This window comes from Myotis nattereri (genome assembly GCF_964212035.1).
Source record: "Myotis nattereri genome assembly, chromosome: 8".
Classification (NCBI taxonomy): domain Eukaryota; kingdom Metazoa; phylum Chordata; class Mammalia; order Chiroptera; family Vespertilionidae; genus Myotis; species Myotis nattereri.
The window spans coordinates 92,992,900-93,010,229 of record NC_138083.1 but is presented as its reverse complement, the minus strand read 5'-3'; the positions used below and the strand labels follow the sequence as shown (position 1 = coordinate 93,010,229).

Here is a 17,330-nt window from a genome sequence, read left to right as displayed (position 1 = left end):
CTAGACAGGATTAAACTCAACAGAACTAGATTAACACACGCCCTAACCTTTGGAATAGAATGGATAGGATTAAACCCAACAGAACTAGATTAACACACGCCCTAACCTTTGGAATAGAATGGATAGGATTAAAATCAACTGGTATAAATACAGATGTAACAGGACAAGAAAGACAGAACCTGGCTGGAGAACCTGGCAAGAGAAGCTGGCTCTGCGGATCAACTGAACACTGTCTCCGTGTCATTCATTCTTCGCCGACTCCGTCCACACCTTTGGGAACCCCTGGACCTGCTGGGGCTGGACCACAACACGGGAGGACTGCCCACTCCCTCCTCTCACTGCTCCCCTCTACTTCAGGATCCGATTTTGTTTTACCATCCCCCCCCCCCCCCATCCCCGGCTTGCTTGGGTCACTTTCCGGTATTTTGTTTTCTTTTTTTCCCCCTTTGGCTTTGTTTTTTAGCTTGTTTTCTCGGGTTGCCCCCTCTTGTTTGTGTTGTGTGTGGAAATGGCGAACTCGGCAAATACAAACACCGTGCCTAAGTTATACAGATCTGTGATCGAAGATGTTATTAATGATGTGAGAGACATCTTTTTGGATGATGGAGTCGATGAACAAGTTCTGATGGAACTAAAAACTCTATGGGAGAATAAACTGATGCAGTCTAGGGCAGTCGATGGATTTCCTTCAGAAGAGCAGCAGCTTTTATTGCAAGTTCAACAGCAGCATCACCATCACCACCAGCAACAGCAGCAGCAAGCTCAGCCACAGCCTACGGTGCCTCAGCGAGCGCAGACTCCGCGGGCCCTTCTTCCTGCAGCGCCACAGGCCGCAGCACCACAAGTCATTGCTCCTGGTTCTCAGCTGACACAGCGTATGAAGGCATCAAACAGGAGTGCTGCTGCTGCTACCGCGGCCCCCTTAGCACGCCCTGCAGGTGTGACTCCTGTCCAACAGATATTAACAAATTCAGGCCAGCTTCTTCAAGTGGTCAGAGCCGCCAATGGCGCTCGGTATATTGTTCAGCCTCAGCAGTCCGTGGTTCTACAACAACAGGTTAGACTACAAATGCAGCCTGGTGGAGGACAGGCTCTTGTCATAAAACAGGTTTTGGCCCCTCTTCCTGGCGGGATTTCACCACCGACGGGTGTCAGCATCCAGCCTCAGCAAATCTTACTTACAGGAAATAAGGCTCAAGTCATACCTACAACAGCGGCGGCACCTACACCAGCACCAGTGCAGGTAACGGCAACTGGCCAACAGCGACCACAGGCCCAGCCTGCCCAACAACAGGCCCCACTGGCATTGCAAGTTGATGGAACTGGGGATACATCATCGGAAGAAGATGAAGATGAGGAAGGAGACGATGATGACGATGAGGAGGAAGACAAAGAGAAAGATGGAGCTGAAGGTGGGCAGGTAGCAGAGGAGCCCCTCAATAGTGAAGATGATCTGAGTGATGAGGAAGGACAGGAAGTCCTGGATACTGAACATGTGGTTGTATGCCAATTTGAGAAGGTACTCAGAAGTAAAAACAAATGGAGATTTCTACTCAAGGATGGCATTATGAATCTTAATGGAAGAGATTATATATTTGCCAGAGCCTTTGGAGATGCAGAATGGTGAAGAATTAGTTCTTTTCTTTTATAAATAAAATGAAAGAAACTTTAAAAAAATTTAAAGTGACAGTTTGAAACTTGGGACATACTCCAACCAAAACTTAACTTCTGCGTGTCAGAAAAGGTGCAGTAGAAGCAAAGCTACCGGAACAAGGATACCTTGACAACAGTGACACGGCTTCTAACTGGCCAGCCATGGAACTGTAGCACCCAGGGTTGTTGGGGGAGGGGGCATTGGGTTTTGTGTAGGAAAACCCTAATTGTCAATTTGAAATACAGGGACCTGCCACTGGTAATTAGCATGTAAAGCTGTGTCTGTATTCCTTCCGCCACCTTGGGTTCAATCAGAAAATACTTGTGAGAATGAACGAAAGAAACTTCCCTTTTGATAGACTGAAATGAAAGCGCTATTGTATGGGATTATATTCTGTAAAAACTGCGTGTGCGCTTTTTACAAGAGGGCAAGAAACCAGGCTCCAGCCCCTCCACACAGTCTGGGCCTGTGTGTCATGGGGGGCCAGCTCTGAGGAAGGGGGTTCGGCCTGTCTTCCCAAAGAGCCTGAGAATGTCCTGCCAGCCCCAACTCTCAGGAGCGGAGCTAGAGCCCTTAAGGTTACATCTTCCTTTTCTCCTAGAAAATTCTCCGGAATTTAATCTCTTCTTTGGCTCCCAATAAGGCACCCTCCCTCCGCTGTCCGCCCACCACAACCTCTCCTCTCCTTCCTCCCTCTGCTACTTTCTCTGGGTCTCACTGGGGGTTGAGGAGTCGGTGACGCCCTTTGAGACCTGGTTTCTGGACAGCCCACCCGGCTTTCCGAACGCCACTCACTTCCACGTGTCCGCTTCCTCTCTGCCCACCAGCTCCCCGCCCGGCCCTGGCCTCCGCCTCCAGTGGCTCTCCTCTCGTCTGAGGGACCATAACTGCCTCCGGTGCACGCTCTCGGGCCTGGAAATCCTGGCTCCACTCGCGGCCGGCACAAAAAACGGTCCACAACTTTATCTCATAAACTTTTCTCTTTTTTTATCTTTAATTTCTTTATTGGTTAAGGTATTACAAATGTGTCCTCACCCCCCCAATAACCCCCAACCACGCCCCATCATAAACGTTTCTTATATTAACTCAATGTCCTCATCGATGGCGCCTTCCTCCAGGACGGCCTCGGCCCAGCCCCTTTGGAATGTGCCCTCTGCCCCCGGGTGGTGCCACAGGAAGCTCCAAATGTGGGCTCTGCACCCCTTTCTGCCCTGGGCCCCCTGGCCCCCCGCAGCAGCCGCGGGCCTCGGGGGACACGGGAACCCTCTGCTCTGTGTGGGGCCGCTGTGGCGCAGGGGTCTCTGCAAAGCTGTGCAAGCCTCTGGGGATGGCACTGGGCCACCTGTCCCTGGGACACAGGGAGCAGGACCAGAACCCTCTGCGCCCCAGGTCTGCACACATGTCCCTCCCGCCACCCCTGGCCGAGGGACCTTCTCCCCGTGCAAGAGAAAGCCCTCTCTCCTCGAACCTCCCACCAAACGCCACCTGTGCCCCAAATCTTCTCATTCCCCCGAGGCCACGCCTCCAAAACCTCTGTGGCACCTGTCCCGCCCTCCGTGAGGGCTCACTGGTCGGTGGGGCAGCAGAGGGAGGGAGAGCAATGTCAGGGGAGAGAGAACGCTGGTGGATATTGTTAAACGCGCTGCTATTGCCTGACTTGGAACTGCCTGGTTCTGAAATCTCCAAAGGCCTCCGCGGTTGGCAGATGCGTCCCTGCGGGCTGTTTTCCTACCTGCTCTGATCATGAGCCTGTTCTCTGCTTATCTCCCGCCTACAAGTGTGTTTTACACCTTCGCCCATTTTTACAGCGACCACCCCTCTCCCGCTATTCCACTTCAGCTCTCCCGCCTCCAGCCCCTGGGCGCTCACATTCATTAGGTGCCTCCTGTGAGGGAGAGGGGGGAAGAGGGGGGCTCACTGTGCTGATTCCTGTTTGCCCCAGAGGCCGCCCTGCACAGTCAGGCGAACCCCTCCCACCCCACCCCACGTCCTGGCCCACGCCTCTGAGGGGGGGTTTACTAGGAAGCAGGGCTGTTAGGAAATCAAATGAGTTTGGGTTTGCATGACAGATTCTTTCCTTTACTTAGGGGTTGGGGGGACCCCTATCAGTGCCTTTTCCCCTTTTCCCTCCCTCGAGGGCCACTTCTCTCCGGAGCCGGAGGGCCAGGCGGGCTGTGAGAGGCCCCGCCAGACACCGGGCGCCTGTGCGCCTGAAATCCCCAACAATGAAGTTGCTTTCCTGGCTGCTCTCAGAAAAAGCCTTAATTAGTCACTAACAGAGTGATTCTTCGGGGGCTTGGAACCTGTTAGAGGTCACTGTTAGAATGTACATTCGTGGCCTGCCTGCCATGGGGCCTCCCCCTTAACTCTCTTCCATCATCAGCTTAACTAACCATCACCCAGGAAGGCTCAGGGAATCGGGCCTGAAGGGAGAATGGGGGGATGGGAAATCATCCCAAGAGTGGACCCTCCGTGGCAGAAAGGACAGGGTTGGCTCTCCATTATCCAGCCACCTGACCATTCAAGTTCACGCACAGACTCCCAGAGAAAATACAAAGAGAGCCTTACTTTGGAAGACAAACAAAATGTCTGTCTTTAACTAAACCTAGGAGGTTAAGTGCAAAGGGATCAAGGCATTAATCCCATCAGGCCAGGGCCGGAGCTGGTTACCAAACCCATATCCTCTCCTGGTTAGGTCCATTCTCCCACCGCATGTTTCCACCCAAGTTCATGCAGGCATCTTGGTAATTTCCTTAGTTGTTGTTATGTCTGTAATAAAGAAGGGCTATATTGGGAAATTGGGGTGGTATATCACCAAAGAACAAACACAAAATTATAAATTTCTGACGGTACTAGAAGTAGATTATAGAACAAAGGCCTAGAGAAAATGAACATAAACACGATTAAAGGGTAGCATTCGGAGGTCCTTTAATTGCGTGGTCATTGGGAGTCGAAGCAGAATCTATTTAGGATCCACAAGGCCTCTGAGGAGTCCAGAGGACCACTGGCCAGTCAACCAAAATTAGGAAAAGAAATCAGACTTTAATTGTAAACACAAGACTAATCATTAGCTCTTCCCCATCCCTGGAGTCAGCCCCGGGTAGTTGCCTGACATTTTACATTTCACTTTAAGGAGGAAGAAGGAAAAGATTGCGCACGCAGCCTACTCATTAGCAGGGTTTCCTGTGCGACTTGCCATCGGGAATCTAGCTCACGTGCAGATTAAAAACCATCTTCCCCGCCCTCCACAGCGCACGCCCCACGCGCCCCGTGTTCATCTCCGTCTGCGGCGCAGGCAGAGGGCCTCGCTTTGCGCGTGATGTATGACAGCTTCCCTTGGCTTCATGCCACGTTTCCACGGACATGCACACCAATTACACGTGCACGGAAAACACAGGAAGCCCGGAGACTTTCAGAAACACATCGCCTTGCTACGCAGCAAAGATCTCCACTCAACCGCCGCCGTGCTCAGGTGACAGGTGACGAAGGCAGCATAGGCCGCGGTTACCACAGATGAACGCGGGAGGAGATCATTCTACATTCGTAACACCTTTTCATAACCATGCTCATTACGCCGCAGTCAGATATGATTTTTTAATACTTAAGTTAATCTGGCCATAAAACCATTAACTGTGTTAGGCCTCCATTGGCCTAATACCTTAAAGCAACCTGGTGTTCGGTTAGAAATACAGTTACAGCCAACAGGGTTGGAATGGCAGATTAAGTGGAAAATTGCCAACTGTTAATATGCAGATGACTACCCCGATCTCTCAACCTGATTTGGTTTTACTTCGATACCTTACAATTTTGGGGTCAGATCCAGATCCTAACCTGCGCTGGTAGATTCTAGGAGCACATCTCCAGTGTGGAAAAATAGAAACAGCTCTCCATGCTTATTTCAGCTTGCTCATTATTAAATGATTTCTTAAGTGGGGTTTTTTAACATGTTCATTTGGGTACACAGTCTTAGAAAGCCCGCATTCAGTCTTCCATGTTTCCTAAGCACGTGGTGGTAGGAGGTCCTGTGATGGGCACTGCACAGGGCGGGCACGGGGCTAACACAGTAAAGCCAGGGCCGCGGGAGCTCGAAGGGCATCTGGCTTCCGGGAGAGACCGGGCAGGACACTGGCGGTGACGGGACCGGACCTGCTGAGCGGCAGGAGAAAACGTGTCTCCACAGCGGAGCACGCCCTCCACGAACTGCGTGGGCACCCGCTGGGCAGGGCCTGCGCTGGAACCGCCCCGGGCGCGGGGCAGAGGGAGACGCACAGGGGTGTCCATGGCCGCCGGGAGCGTGGCCGCAGTGACTGCGACGTGGTGGAGGCTGTGGTGAGAGTCCTGGCCCGGCGTGGGTGGCCCAGGCAGGGCCCTGAGTGCCGCCCGGGATCTGGCTCCCCGTGGGCAGCAGGACCCGCTCAGCAGCCGATGGACCTGGAGCAGAAAGAAACGCTGCCGACAGTGGCTTTGCCCGGACACCCATGTGGAAGCCGTGCACAGACGGGGCGTGCAGCCGCCACTTGCCAGGGGCTCTCGAGAGAGGAAATCACACCACCAGTGACAGGAGGATAAGGTCAAAGGGCATCCACTGGAGAAGAAATGGAAGCCGTGGCCCACCAGGCAGAGGAAGACGGGGAATGGTGTCTCCCACACCCAGAGCAGAGCTCTACGACACAGTGACGCCGCGTCAGCCACAGAGAGGCCACGGAGAGGCCACGGAGAGGCCACGGAGAGGTCACAGGGGCGGAAACGTGAGCAGCGGCAGTTGTGTGGGCGCAGAAGGCGGAGCATCGAGAACTGTGAAGAGTGAGCGCACGGGAGGCAGGATGGCGACCAGGCAGGTGCTCTTTCCAGAAATAGGGCTCTGACCCGGCCACCGTGGCTCAGGGGCTGAGCGTCGACCTGTGAACCAGGAGGTCAGGGTTCAATTCCTGGTCAGGGCACAGGCCCGGGTTGTGGGCTCGACCCCCAGTAGGGAGCGTGCAGGAGGCAGCCGATCCATGATTCTCTCACTGACGTTTCTATCTCTCTCCCTCTCCCTTCCTCTCTGAAGTCAATAAAAATATTTTTTTAAAAAGAGAGAGAAAGAAGAAAGAAAGAAAGAAAGAAAGAAGAAAGAAAGAAAGAAAGAAAGAAAGAAAGAAAGAAAGAAAGAAAGAAAGAAAGATAGATAGAAAGAAAGAAAGAAAGGGCTCTCTAATGGGCCATGGGGAGGAATGGCTGCATTATGGCCAAGTGGGGGCCATTTAAGACCGCGGAGATCTGGGAACATGTCTATATTTTAGGGAAGGAGCCAGAGAAAGGAAAAATGGAAGATACAGAGAGAAAAAAACAAAAACCAACTGCTACAGTGAGAACGCACGATCTAAGAAGGACTTCTAAGAAGCGATCCTCAATCCAGCCGCAGCGTCGGCACCCCACCCACAGGTTGGGGGAGAAGGCGCAGGAAACAAACAGAACTCCAGGCAGGGCCCGGCGGGTAGGAATGAAGCCAGCTGTGCAGCGTGTCATGGCGTCCCCTGGGGGGGCCTGGACACAGCCCAGGGTGGGGTCTCGGATCACCCATGTCTCGGTGCCACGCCCTGCACAGGCTGCCGACCATCCCTGGGCGCCCGCCGAGGTGCCCCTCAGCCCTGCCCGGCCGTGGGTTTGATGGGATCCCAGGAAGGAGGAGGAAGGGGGGGAGACCCAGAAAGCAATGGAGGGGAGGCTGCCCTCCACCAGCCAAAGCGTGTGATTCCTGCTGGCCTTTCACTCACGTGAGGGGAGACTGTCACCCTTAGCACGTGATGCAATGACTTCCAGTGACTTTCTCAAAACACCCCCCCCCGCCCCAATATTTCCTGAGAGAGACCAGATCTCTCCGTGAAGCTTCCAGGTGAGCTGCGGTGAGGAGAGCACCGGCCCCCAGAAAATCCCCATTGCCACCACTTTCCGCGGGGCGTCTCCCCACGGGCACCCCTCAGGGTCATCCTGCGAAAGAGCCGCTGGAGACTCTCAGAGGGGGCTGGGGCTCTCCCGTCACCCCCAGACCTCTAGAAGGTGAGCCCTGATTCCTGCGAATAAGCCAGAGTCAGAAACAGGTGTTTAGGGCCAGGGGCGGCCCAGCGCGGCTCACAGAGCAGCCGGGCAAGGAGCGTGCTCAGCCCACGGGCAATGACAATGGGTCCCCCGAGCAAACTGAAGGCCTCACTGGGGAGAGGGGAGCACGTTTTACCCCATGTGACCTGTTAGGAAGGTCACCCAGGGTGTCCTGGAGGGAGCAGAGCAGAGAGGAGGGAAAGGGGGGCGTGCCCCATCTGAGCTGACCGTCCTCCTTACAGAACTAAGTCAGAAAAGAAGAAAATGTTTCCGAACAGCTGGCAGCTGTGCTGCTTGTGTGACGTTGATGCCTGGAAGCGGGTCAGTGCTGGGCAAGGTCTCCTGCCCCGTCTCCACTGCTAGGACCCGGGCTGTGCTGCTGAACCCGAAACACTGCAGGGAGCGTCGGCTGCTCAGATCTCTCCTGCCTGGACCCCCGTCCCCCACAGAACACAGATGAACAGGGACACCCAGAAACCCCCACAGCTCTTCTGCACCAGAGTCCGGGGGTGAAGGACATGGATGGAATAAACCATAATCTGGGAGGTCTAAACAACGTTGCATTGCGTTATTTCACCATCCCCAAATCCTGCTTTTAAAGACTGTTGAAGTCAATCAATCTATGGAAAGGGAAACCTGTACGGATTATTAATTCTGTGTATGCCTTTTGCATAAAGACCACTGGGTTCTGCACACACATCCACACAACACAGCCTGCAAGAGCTCCTGTGCAAGTGTTAATGTCCCTCTGTTAATGGGAACGCTTGCAGTGAGTGTAAATATATGCTTTATAAACAGTTTCTGAGTGATCCTTGCCCTCCCAGTTCCCACCATTTTCTAAAATAACACTTTCCCTACTCACAAAACGAATACTTGTTTATCGTGGAAAATTTAGAAAGGAAAGGAAGGCATGAAGAATATAAAAATGATGCATAAGCCCCTACCCAGAAACAAACATTCTTTTTTTGGTTGTCTATGCATAAATACACTTTTTCCTCCAAAATAGAAGTATGCTATGTATACTTACTTTTTGAGTATACAACATTATAATTTGATACCTGTCTTATAATATACTAGAGGCCCAGTGCACAAGATTTATGCACTGGGGGGGAGGAGGGGGTCTCCTCAGCCCGGCCTGCCCCCTCTTGCAGTCCGGGATCCCTCAGGGGATGTTCGCCTGCCGGCTTAGAGGGCCTAAGCCGGCAGGCAGACATCCCTCTCGCAGTCCAGAGCTCTCACAGTCTGGGACCCCTCATTCCTTACCACCCACCTGCAGTGGAGGTGGGAGAGGCTCCCGCCACCACTGCTGCACTCACCAGCCATGAGCCCAGCTTTTGGCTGAGTGGCGCTCCCCCGTGGGAGCACACTGACCACCAGAGGGCAGCTCCTGCATTGAGCATCTGCCCCCTGGTGGTCAGTGCACATCATAGTGATTGGTCATTCTGCCATTCGGTCAATTTGCATATTAGCCTTTATTACATAGGATTATAAACAGCTTTTTATCACTTACTATATTATACATTTTCTATATCATTAAATATTCTTCCAAGCATAACTTCATAAAGATACAGATTATGCTATACAATGCATATTACTCAACCACCTACTGTTGTTGGGTGTTCAAGTTGTTGCTAATATTTTGTTACCATTAGCCAGATTGTGTTGAACATCCTTTTATCCTCGCTTAAATCCAGAATTATTTCCTTAGGGTAAAATCTTGTAAATTGAGTTGCTGAGTCATTGGGATTAGGCCATTATTAAGGCTTTCCATATATTGTAAAATTGCTTTTCAGAAAGATTATACCAATTTACATCCCTACCACTATCCGAGCGCATTTCCCCCACCCCCAACACTAGGTTTCCCACCACTCTGACCTTCTGCTTTTTGGACAGAACTTGTTCTGACGATTATCTTTAAACCAGCGCGTGAACCGCAGATTACAGCAAAACGTGTCCCCACTATGTCAAACCGGCCGTTGGCGTGTCCGGTTTGATCACGGAGCCCTGTGCTGACGTGTCTCCCAGACCCTGGCTTTCTGTGGCTGGTCCGTTCCTTTCCATCCACACAAAATGCTTCTGATCAGATATCTAAATGCTCTGATGTAAAAGCAAAGGCCATTCAAGCCGTGAGGGAGGGAAATTCCAAATATGGTTCTACGAAGCCTGCCGGCGTTTTGAGCTGTGGAACACGCAGAGGAGGGAGAGCTCTCGGCCATGACGGTGACACAAACAGGAAGATCCAAAGAGTCAACAGCTCAGGCTCCTGAACGGCCCTCTGAGGCCTGAACGCCGGGGAAAGCGAGCAAGAGCAAGGGGGGCGCCCTGGCCGGTGTGGCTCAATGGATAGGGTGTCGGCCTGTGGGCTGAAGGGTCCTCGTCAAGGGCACAGGCCTGGGTTGCGGGGTTCAGTCTCCAGTGAGGGCGTGCAGGAGGCAGCTGATCAATGATTCCCTCTCAACATTGATGTCTCCATCTCTCTCCCTCTCCCTTCCTCTCTGAAATCAATACAAATATATATATATATATTTGTATTGATTTGTATATATATATATGGAGGGAACAAAACAATATTAGGGTAAATAGACTGCAGACTGCACAGGTTCCAAGAGATAAGACTGATGAAATCCAGTGTAGCACTCAATATCCCAGCCACGTGGTTTTATAGATAGGGCTTGGAAGAGAGCGTATGGAAATGTGTGCCCAGGAAGGAAGGAAGGAAGGAAGGAAGGAAGGAAGGAAGGGAAGGAGTGGAGGGAGGGAAGGAGGGATGAAAGAGGGATGGAGGAAAAGAAGGAGGGAGGGAGGGAGGGAGGGAGGAGGGAAATACAGGCTGTGTGGCCGTGGCAGGGTCTGGTTCTGTGTAATGAACAGCTCCCTCCCTAAAGAGTCCCCCGCAGCCGGGTTGGAGCCTGGCGGGTCTAGACAATGAGAGGCACTGAACACAACTGCTTTCCTGGCGATGCTAGCACAGACGACGATGTGATCTACGCCCAATTTCTCACCTGAAACAGTTGGACTTGGATAATGAGTAGAAAGGGCAACTTCTAGAAATGCCTGAAGAGAACCATTACTCGTGTGGAGGCTGCCACCTGGCCTCCGCGTCGACCGCGGGGGAAACGAGCCCGGAACGCTCCAGCGAGGCCGGCACGCGGCACTGATCTTTACTTTCCTGATCAGCCGGCTCCCTGGGAAACAGGTTGTGTGTCAATACATGGCTTTAGTTAAGGAGTGAAGGTCCGAGAAGAAACGGCGAGGGTTGGCTGGGATCCGCTGGGTGCATCAAGGTTTATAGGAAATAAAATCAAGAGCTTCTGGGAGAAATTGATGTCCGGTCAGGACACAAGAGCATCACACAACATGAACTGTACGATCAGCAAACTGGGGGATTCACTGGGCAGTGCCCTCCCTTTCTTCTGCCTTTTCATCTGCGCAAAATAAAACACAGCAACAATAAACTGGAACTTTTAAGAAAAGCTAATCTAAAAACAGTAAGTGGAATGAATAATTTAAAACGCTAGGATCCGGCAAAGTATGACTTTGAAACTTATGACTTTATGCTTAATTATAATGATCGATTAAGGAAATCTGTGTATGAAAATTAAAAATAGGGAATCCTAAGTGCTAAAACTGAAAGGAAAAGTAAAGAGAAAACGCAATGATGTGAAATTAAAATAATCCTTAATTCTGAAGATGAAAATGGTCCCTGAACATACTTAAATTACTTCTTGGTCTTGTAGTCTTATATTATTCTTTCATAAGAAGAAATTGTAAAAATTTTTCTTTATACTAAGAAAATGTTGCTGAAACACATTTTCTGAGTGTCTATAATACAACGTACTAATCACTTGGAGATGTACAAAATTATTTCTTCCTAAAAAACATGGAAAGTTGAAAGTGGGTCTTGAACAAAATTTCAAGTAAAATTTCATAAATATACGTGTGGTGTCATAGTTCAGACGTTTTGATTAATGACAAAAAGACTGGCTCATGATATCATTCCTCAATACACACGATTATTAAAATTTGTGTGTATTCCTTTCTACCATTTTTATTTGAATTAATGTTTATTAAATAGTTATAGTTTAGTAAATAGTTACATAAAATTGGGTATCTCTTTTTCATTTAACAGCATAACAGAGGCATTTTCTTTTCTGTTACTAGAGGACAGCTACCAAATATATTCTTGTGTGTCAGCATTTTTATTGTCTTCGTTGGGCATTTGAGTTGCATGATGGAAGGTTGTGCTGCAAACACCACTGCGATGAGCCTCCACCCGCGGAGGTCTGACTCCCTTTGTAGATGGATTTTGCAGAAATGCCAGCAGTTCTTCTCCTTCGGGTGGCCACGGCCTCCTGCCCTCCTGCCTCCTGCCTCCTGCCTCCTGCCCTCTTGGCATGTAACTGAGTGCCCTCCCACGCTGACGCGGAGCTCAGCCATGTGACTTGCTTGGCAAATAGGACATTAGCAACCCTGACGCACACGGGTGCCTGCACATTGGCCCTTTGCCCGTGCTCTCCGGGGAACTCTGTCTCCATAGCCACAGGCGGGGCTAGCCTGCTGGGTGAGGAGGCACACGGCCAGTGACTACCATCCCTTCTGCAGGCCTGGCCACCACCAGACAGCCCAGGTCCCCCAGCACCAGCCCTCACCCCCGAGCAAGGTCTTCAGGGAGCCTGGCTGAAATGGGCAGCGCTGGCCCAGACAAGAAGACACACCCGGTGACCACAGAGTCATGAGCTAAATACGTGGCTATTAGTTCAAGCCACTGTGATTTGGGGGCGTTTGTCAGACAACAAAAGCTGACTAATACACACCTTTTCTCTATTCCCTTGAGCTACTTTCCCAGAAGTGAATTTCATAGGTCGAAGGGCAAGCACACTGACGATTCTTCAGTTCACACCTAGCGATGACCGCGTGTCCTGGTAAACAGTCTACCTTAGCATTCCCCAGCCCCGAGTGGATTGGCCACTGGGAGCGGTTCCTACCTCTTCCAAGACTTCTCTTCAGGGATCGGAATGAGGGCTTGGAGATGCCGATGGGCTGAGGGAGGACCCCTGACCAGGAGAACCCTGGAGACTCAGAATCTGGACCTCCCACCCTGGTGGAGACGGGTGGCCCGGGCCCCACACACACTGTGGCAGGTACTGGACTGGCCATCCTACCGTCAGGCCTAATGAGAGCCACTCTGGCGGAAGCCGTTCTCTGACTAGACTCATCCACTCAGAGCGTGTTTCCTTGGAGTGGAACAGCTGATGCAGCAGGAGTGGGAGGCAGGAGGAAACGGTGTCTGCCTGCAGGAGGCTCTCTCCTCCGGAGGAGAGAGGAAACGTGCAGCCACACAGACCCTGGCCGCAATGTCAAGGCTTCCTGTTAAACGCATCCTGACACCTGCTCTGCTGACCGCCACCCAGCCCCTCCATTCATCCGAATGTCATTGCTCTGGGTTTCGGTAGCAAAGTGAACGTGATTTAGAACACAATGCTCTGTATATGGATTACATGTTGAAATGATAACATCGTGGATATATTGAGTTAAATGAAATATATGATGGAAGGCTGTGCTACAATGTGCTACAAACACAACTAATTTCACTTTCTTTTCATGTCATTAATGTTGTTATCTGAAAAAATGTAACACATGGCTCACATTGGGGCTCACATCACATTTCTATTGGGTAGTATTGCCCCACATACTTTCCAACCTGAATGACAGGGATGCTGATTTAAACAGAGCAGTAGAGAAATTAATTGAATGAAGCTCATTACAATTTGGACAAAGGTGAAGACTCACATCAGATACCAGTATTGGGTCAAATCATGGATTTGGAGTTCTCCCCTTGACCTAGAAACTTGGGAAGATTAGCTGTCAGTTGGTGACACAGAATTGTCACAGGAGCATACGGCCCTCAAGCCCATGTCCCGCCTCCTTCCTCTGACCTCACCCTGGCCATGACTTGTCATCCCACTAACCAACCTCAGCCTGCCCACTGCAGTGAGTCTTCAGACCTGAAAAGACTAGACTAAATTATAAGCATAGTAAAATAAATAAGACCCATAGCATTCACAATTTTGTGTCAAATTTAGGAAAAAGCTTTTATACCATTGGGACAATTGGTCTGTATCAGGTACTAAAGTATTTTAATTTTAAGAGAATTTAGCATATTAGGGATTGTGACGGGTTATTAAGCTTTGTAATTCCAACCTGAATGTCCGATTAATTTTAGAAAATTTTAGAGAAATTTTTTGAAAACTTGTAAATATTGTTGGAATTTTTCAGAGAACTTGTTCATGTTTAATCGCCTGCTTTACTACGTTTGCAAACTCGATGGAGTAGGTTTATAAGATTTGCTGTGTTCTCAACTTGCCCTGTCAAGGCAGTCAAAGTTCTATAAAAGAACATGCAATCTATTAAATACATGGGTGTATTTATAAATGTTCAAGGAATTTAATTAAATTAGATGTGTAAACAGGACTGCTTGTTTGAGGACGTCTGGTTTTTCCAAGTTGGGTTAATTAAAGAACTATTCTAAAAAAAAAAAAGTGTAATTATTCGCTCTTATTTTAATAGCTTTTCACATAGAACACAAGATTTATAAGTCAAAATTAAAAACTTAATAAAACAGATTTAATATTTTTACATTCCTATAAATTATTCATTTAACACTCAAGTATTAAAAACGGTTTTTCCTCTGCACAAAGGCCCCACTCAGGATGCGGAAGAGCACGCTCCGCAGAGGGCAGAGGCGTCCCGGTGCTGAAACTACACTTGCTCCCGGGGCCGCGTCTCCATCAGAGAACTAACGGGCAGCCTCTGAGCAGCGGCCAGGGGGCCGGAGCATCTCCACGGGTGGAGGCGCGGGCCTGGGCTGCGAGGAACCGAGGAACCGGGCTGTGGGCGTGAGGTGACCCCTGGGGCCTCTCCCCACCAGGGCAGACTCCCCTGGGCAGAGGCCTCAGAAACAACGCCTGGCGTTGCTGGGCCTGGGAGGAAAGGGGCGGTGGGAACTGGGCGAGGGTGACAGTGCAGGGAGGGAAGGACGAGCCGTGCTGGAGGCTCCAGCCCCAGCAGAAAGCATATTTCCAACAGCCAAATCCTAACGCTGAATCGGGCCCTCTACCCGGGTCAGCACCGTCTGAAAACGAGCTGATTCTCTGGGGCCGAGTCCATTGGCTGGGAGAGCGCCCAGCACCGCCCATGCAATAGCCGACAGCTCGTGACCTTCCGTGTCACGTCCCTCAGTACTTGTAAATGCTGGGTCCTCCTTTTGGTTGAATTCAAGTCAAGCGGATCTTTGTGTTATTGGAAGTGGGTCAAAAATCTCATTTTTCATTCACATTTGCATCGTGTTGTTATTTAAAAGACTGTCTACTTAGGTGTGTTCCACCTTAGAAATGCAACTTTAACTTGTAAGTTACCCAAGTCAAGGTTTACTTTCACCTTAAAAAGGTGGAGAGCGGGAAAGGGAGAGGACATGGGAAGAAAACAGAAAGGAATGTCACCTCACTATTCTATCTTCCCTCCCGTCTTTCTCCTTCCTCTCTCGGTCACCTCACCCAGTTTATTCTCCATCCCTTTATTCCCAGTCCAAGAAAATTAACTGAAGAAAATATTCTAATGGCCAACCAAGGTATGGAAAGATGACGAGCTTCTCTATTAATCAGGAAAGTGTAAGTTGAAACAGCAAGGAAAAAAACTTCAGCCATCACAAGGGGAAAATGCAAATATTGATGTTTTCAAGAAGGTGAGAAAGCCCTGGTAGGGAAGTGAAAATTGAGCAGCAACTCCAATTTTAAATTGTATTTGTCCTTGATGGAGAAATATTACTCGCTTCTCAGAATCTATTCTACAGAAATTGTATATGTATTTATAAAATAAAAATCTCTGTAGATTTGTTCATTTGAAGACTTGCCATTAAACAAGACAATAATCAAAGAAAATTAAAATGCATTTGCATTGTTTATTGCCTTGTGTCCTGCCCATCCACGCCCAACCTGGAGCCCCTCTCTCTCCACCCACCTAGTTCAGTCACTTCTGGGTTACAGATTCCCATCACCGCCCACTGGGTTAGGATCACATGCCATAAGTGACGTATAATCCCCAATTATTCACTATCTGTCTCCCCCACCAACCAGGGGTTGTGAACTAGCGCGTTAGCAGCCACGGCTGTCTTCTATACACCCATGCCAGCCTTTGGTAAACTCGCTAGCACTAAGCAGGAATCCTTCATAAATGAATAAACACATCAAGCTCTGAGAATGTGGTCACCTAGCAATCCTATTTCTATCACCTCTTCCTGACATACTACAGCTTTACTTTAGAATTTATAGAATCCAAGATCACAGTCTTTCAGAGCCATAGTGATACCTAAAGATGATCTGGCTCAAACACTTACCTTTAGCAACATTCTTCTATTTAATTTTCCAAAACGCAACCTTGTAAAGGCTCTCATCTCCAAGTGCGGCAGAGGAGAGCTGCTCTGGCTGAAGCGCAGGAGGAGGGAGCCGGAGCCCTGTCTGTTCTGCCTCTGGTTCGCAAGGCAGGGCACCCCCACACACCTCACCCAGTTCCTCAGAAACTTGGGACTCTATCGGTGGCACTTTGAAAACCACGGGACTGGATTAATATCTACAATATATTAAAAGCATCTGGAAACCAATGAGAAAAATGACAAATTAGCCAATAGAAAAAGAAGTATGTAATTGAAGAAGATATCCTAATGGCCAATAACGATATGGAAAGATGAGGAGCGTCTCTGTTAATCAGGAAAGTGTAAGTTGAAACAGTAAGGCAAAAGACTTCACCCATCACATGCATAAAATGCAAATATTGATGTTTTCAAGAAGGTGAGAAAGCCCTGGTAGGGAAGTGAAAATTGAGCAGCAACTCCCATTTTAAATTGTATTTGTCCTTGGACGCAGAAATATTACTTACTTCTCAGAACCTACTCTACAGAAACTCCAGACGTGCATGAAGATAAACATCCTTGAACATATCTTCGTGCATTATTCTTTAATAAAGAGAAATCGGAAGCTGCCTCAATGGCTATCAGAGGAAAATGTAAATAAATGATAACAGTCCTACTATGGAACCCTGTGAAATCGTTTTTAACTGGTCAATAACAGCAACAACAATCACAGTCATCAGCCCAAGTTAGAGGCTTTCACTGAGCACCAGGAGGCAGGAAACAGGCTGCTACTGAGTGCTGACACATCTCGCCTGTTCAGACACACGAAGACCAACTCCGAGGGCTTAGGAGCAGGTGAGGGACACTTCCCGGCTGAAAGCTGCTGCTGTCCGATGAGCATCGCCACGGAGGAGAGGCTTGGGGTGCTCCCTGATCCCTCAACTTAGAAGAAGGAACCCCAGAGACACTGCTCGGAGAAAGAAGGAACATCCCTGCAGCTGAGGGGACCAGGGCTGCAGTGACCGCCATGTCTGGTCCCACGTGAGAACAGGAAGGGAAAGGCAGGCTGCCGGGCTCCGATGGAGGAACTGGAGGCGAGCTGGCTGTGGGGGTGGCCGCGCTGCCAGAGCTTATGGAGCAAAAAGATGGGGGTGATTCCAGGGCCAGGTGTGGGCCGCGGGGAGAATCAACCAG

The 17,330-nt window shown here is 49.8% G+C and overlaps 1 protein-coding gene across 1 annotated transcript; it reads left to right on the top strand.

Annotated features, from left to right (window-relative positions):
- Positions 1-508: 508 nt before the first annotated feature.
- On the top strand, positions 509-1,627 carry LOC308523067 (transcription initiation factor IIA subunit 1-like; the record flags this gene model as incomplete). The annotated part of the gene is made up of 1 exon (XM_081096728.1): positions 509-1,627. The coding sequence occupies one exon, from the start codon at positions 509-511 to the stop codon at positions 1,625-1,627; it is 1,119 nt and encodes a 372-aa protein (XP_080952854.1).
- Positions 1,628-17,330: the final 15,703 nt, after the last annotated feature.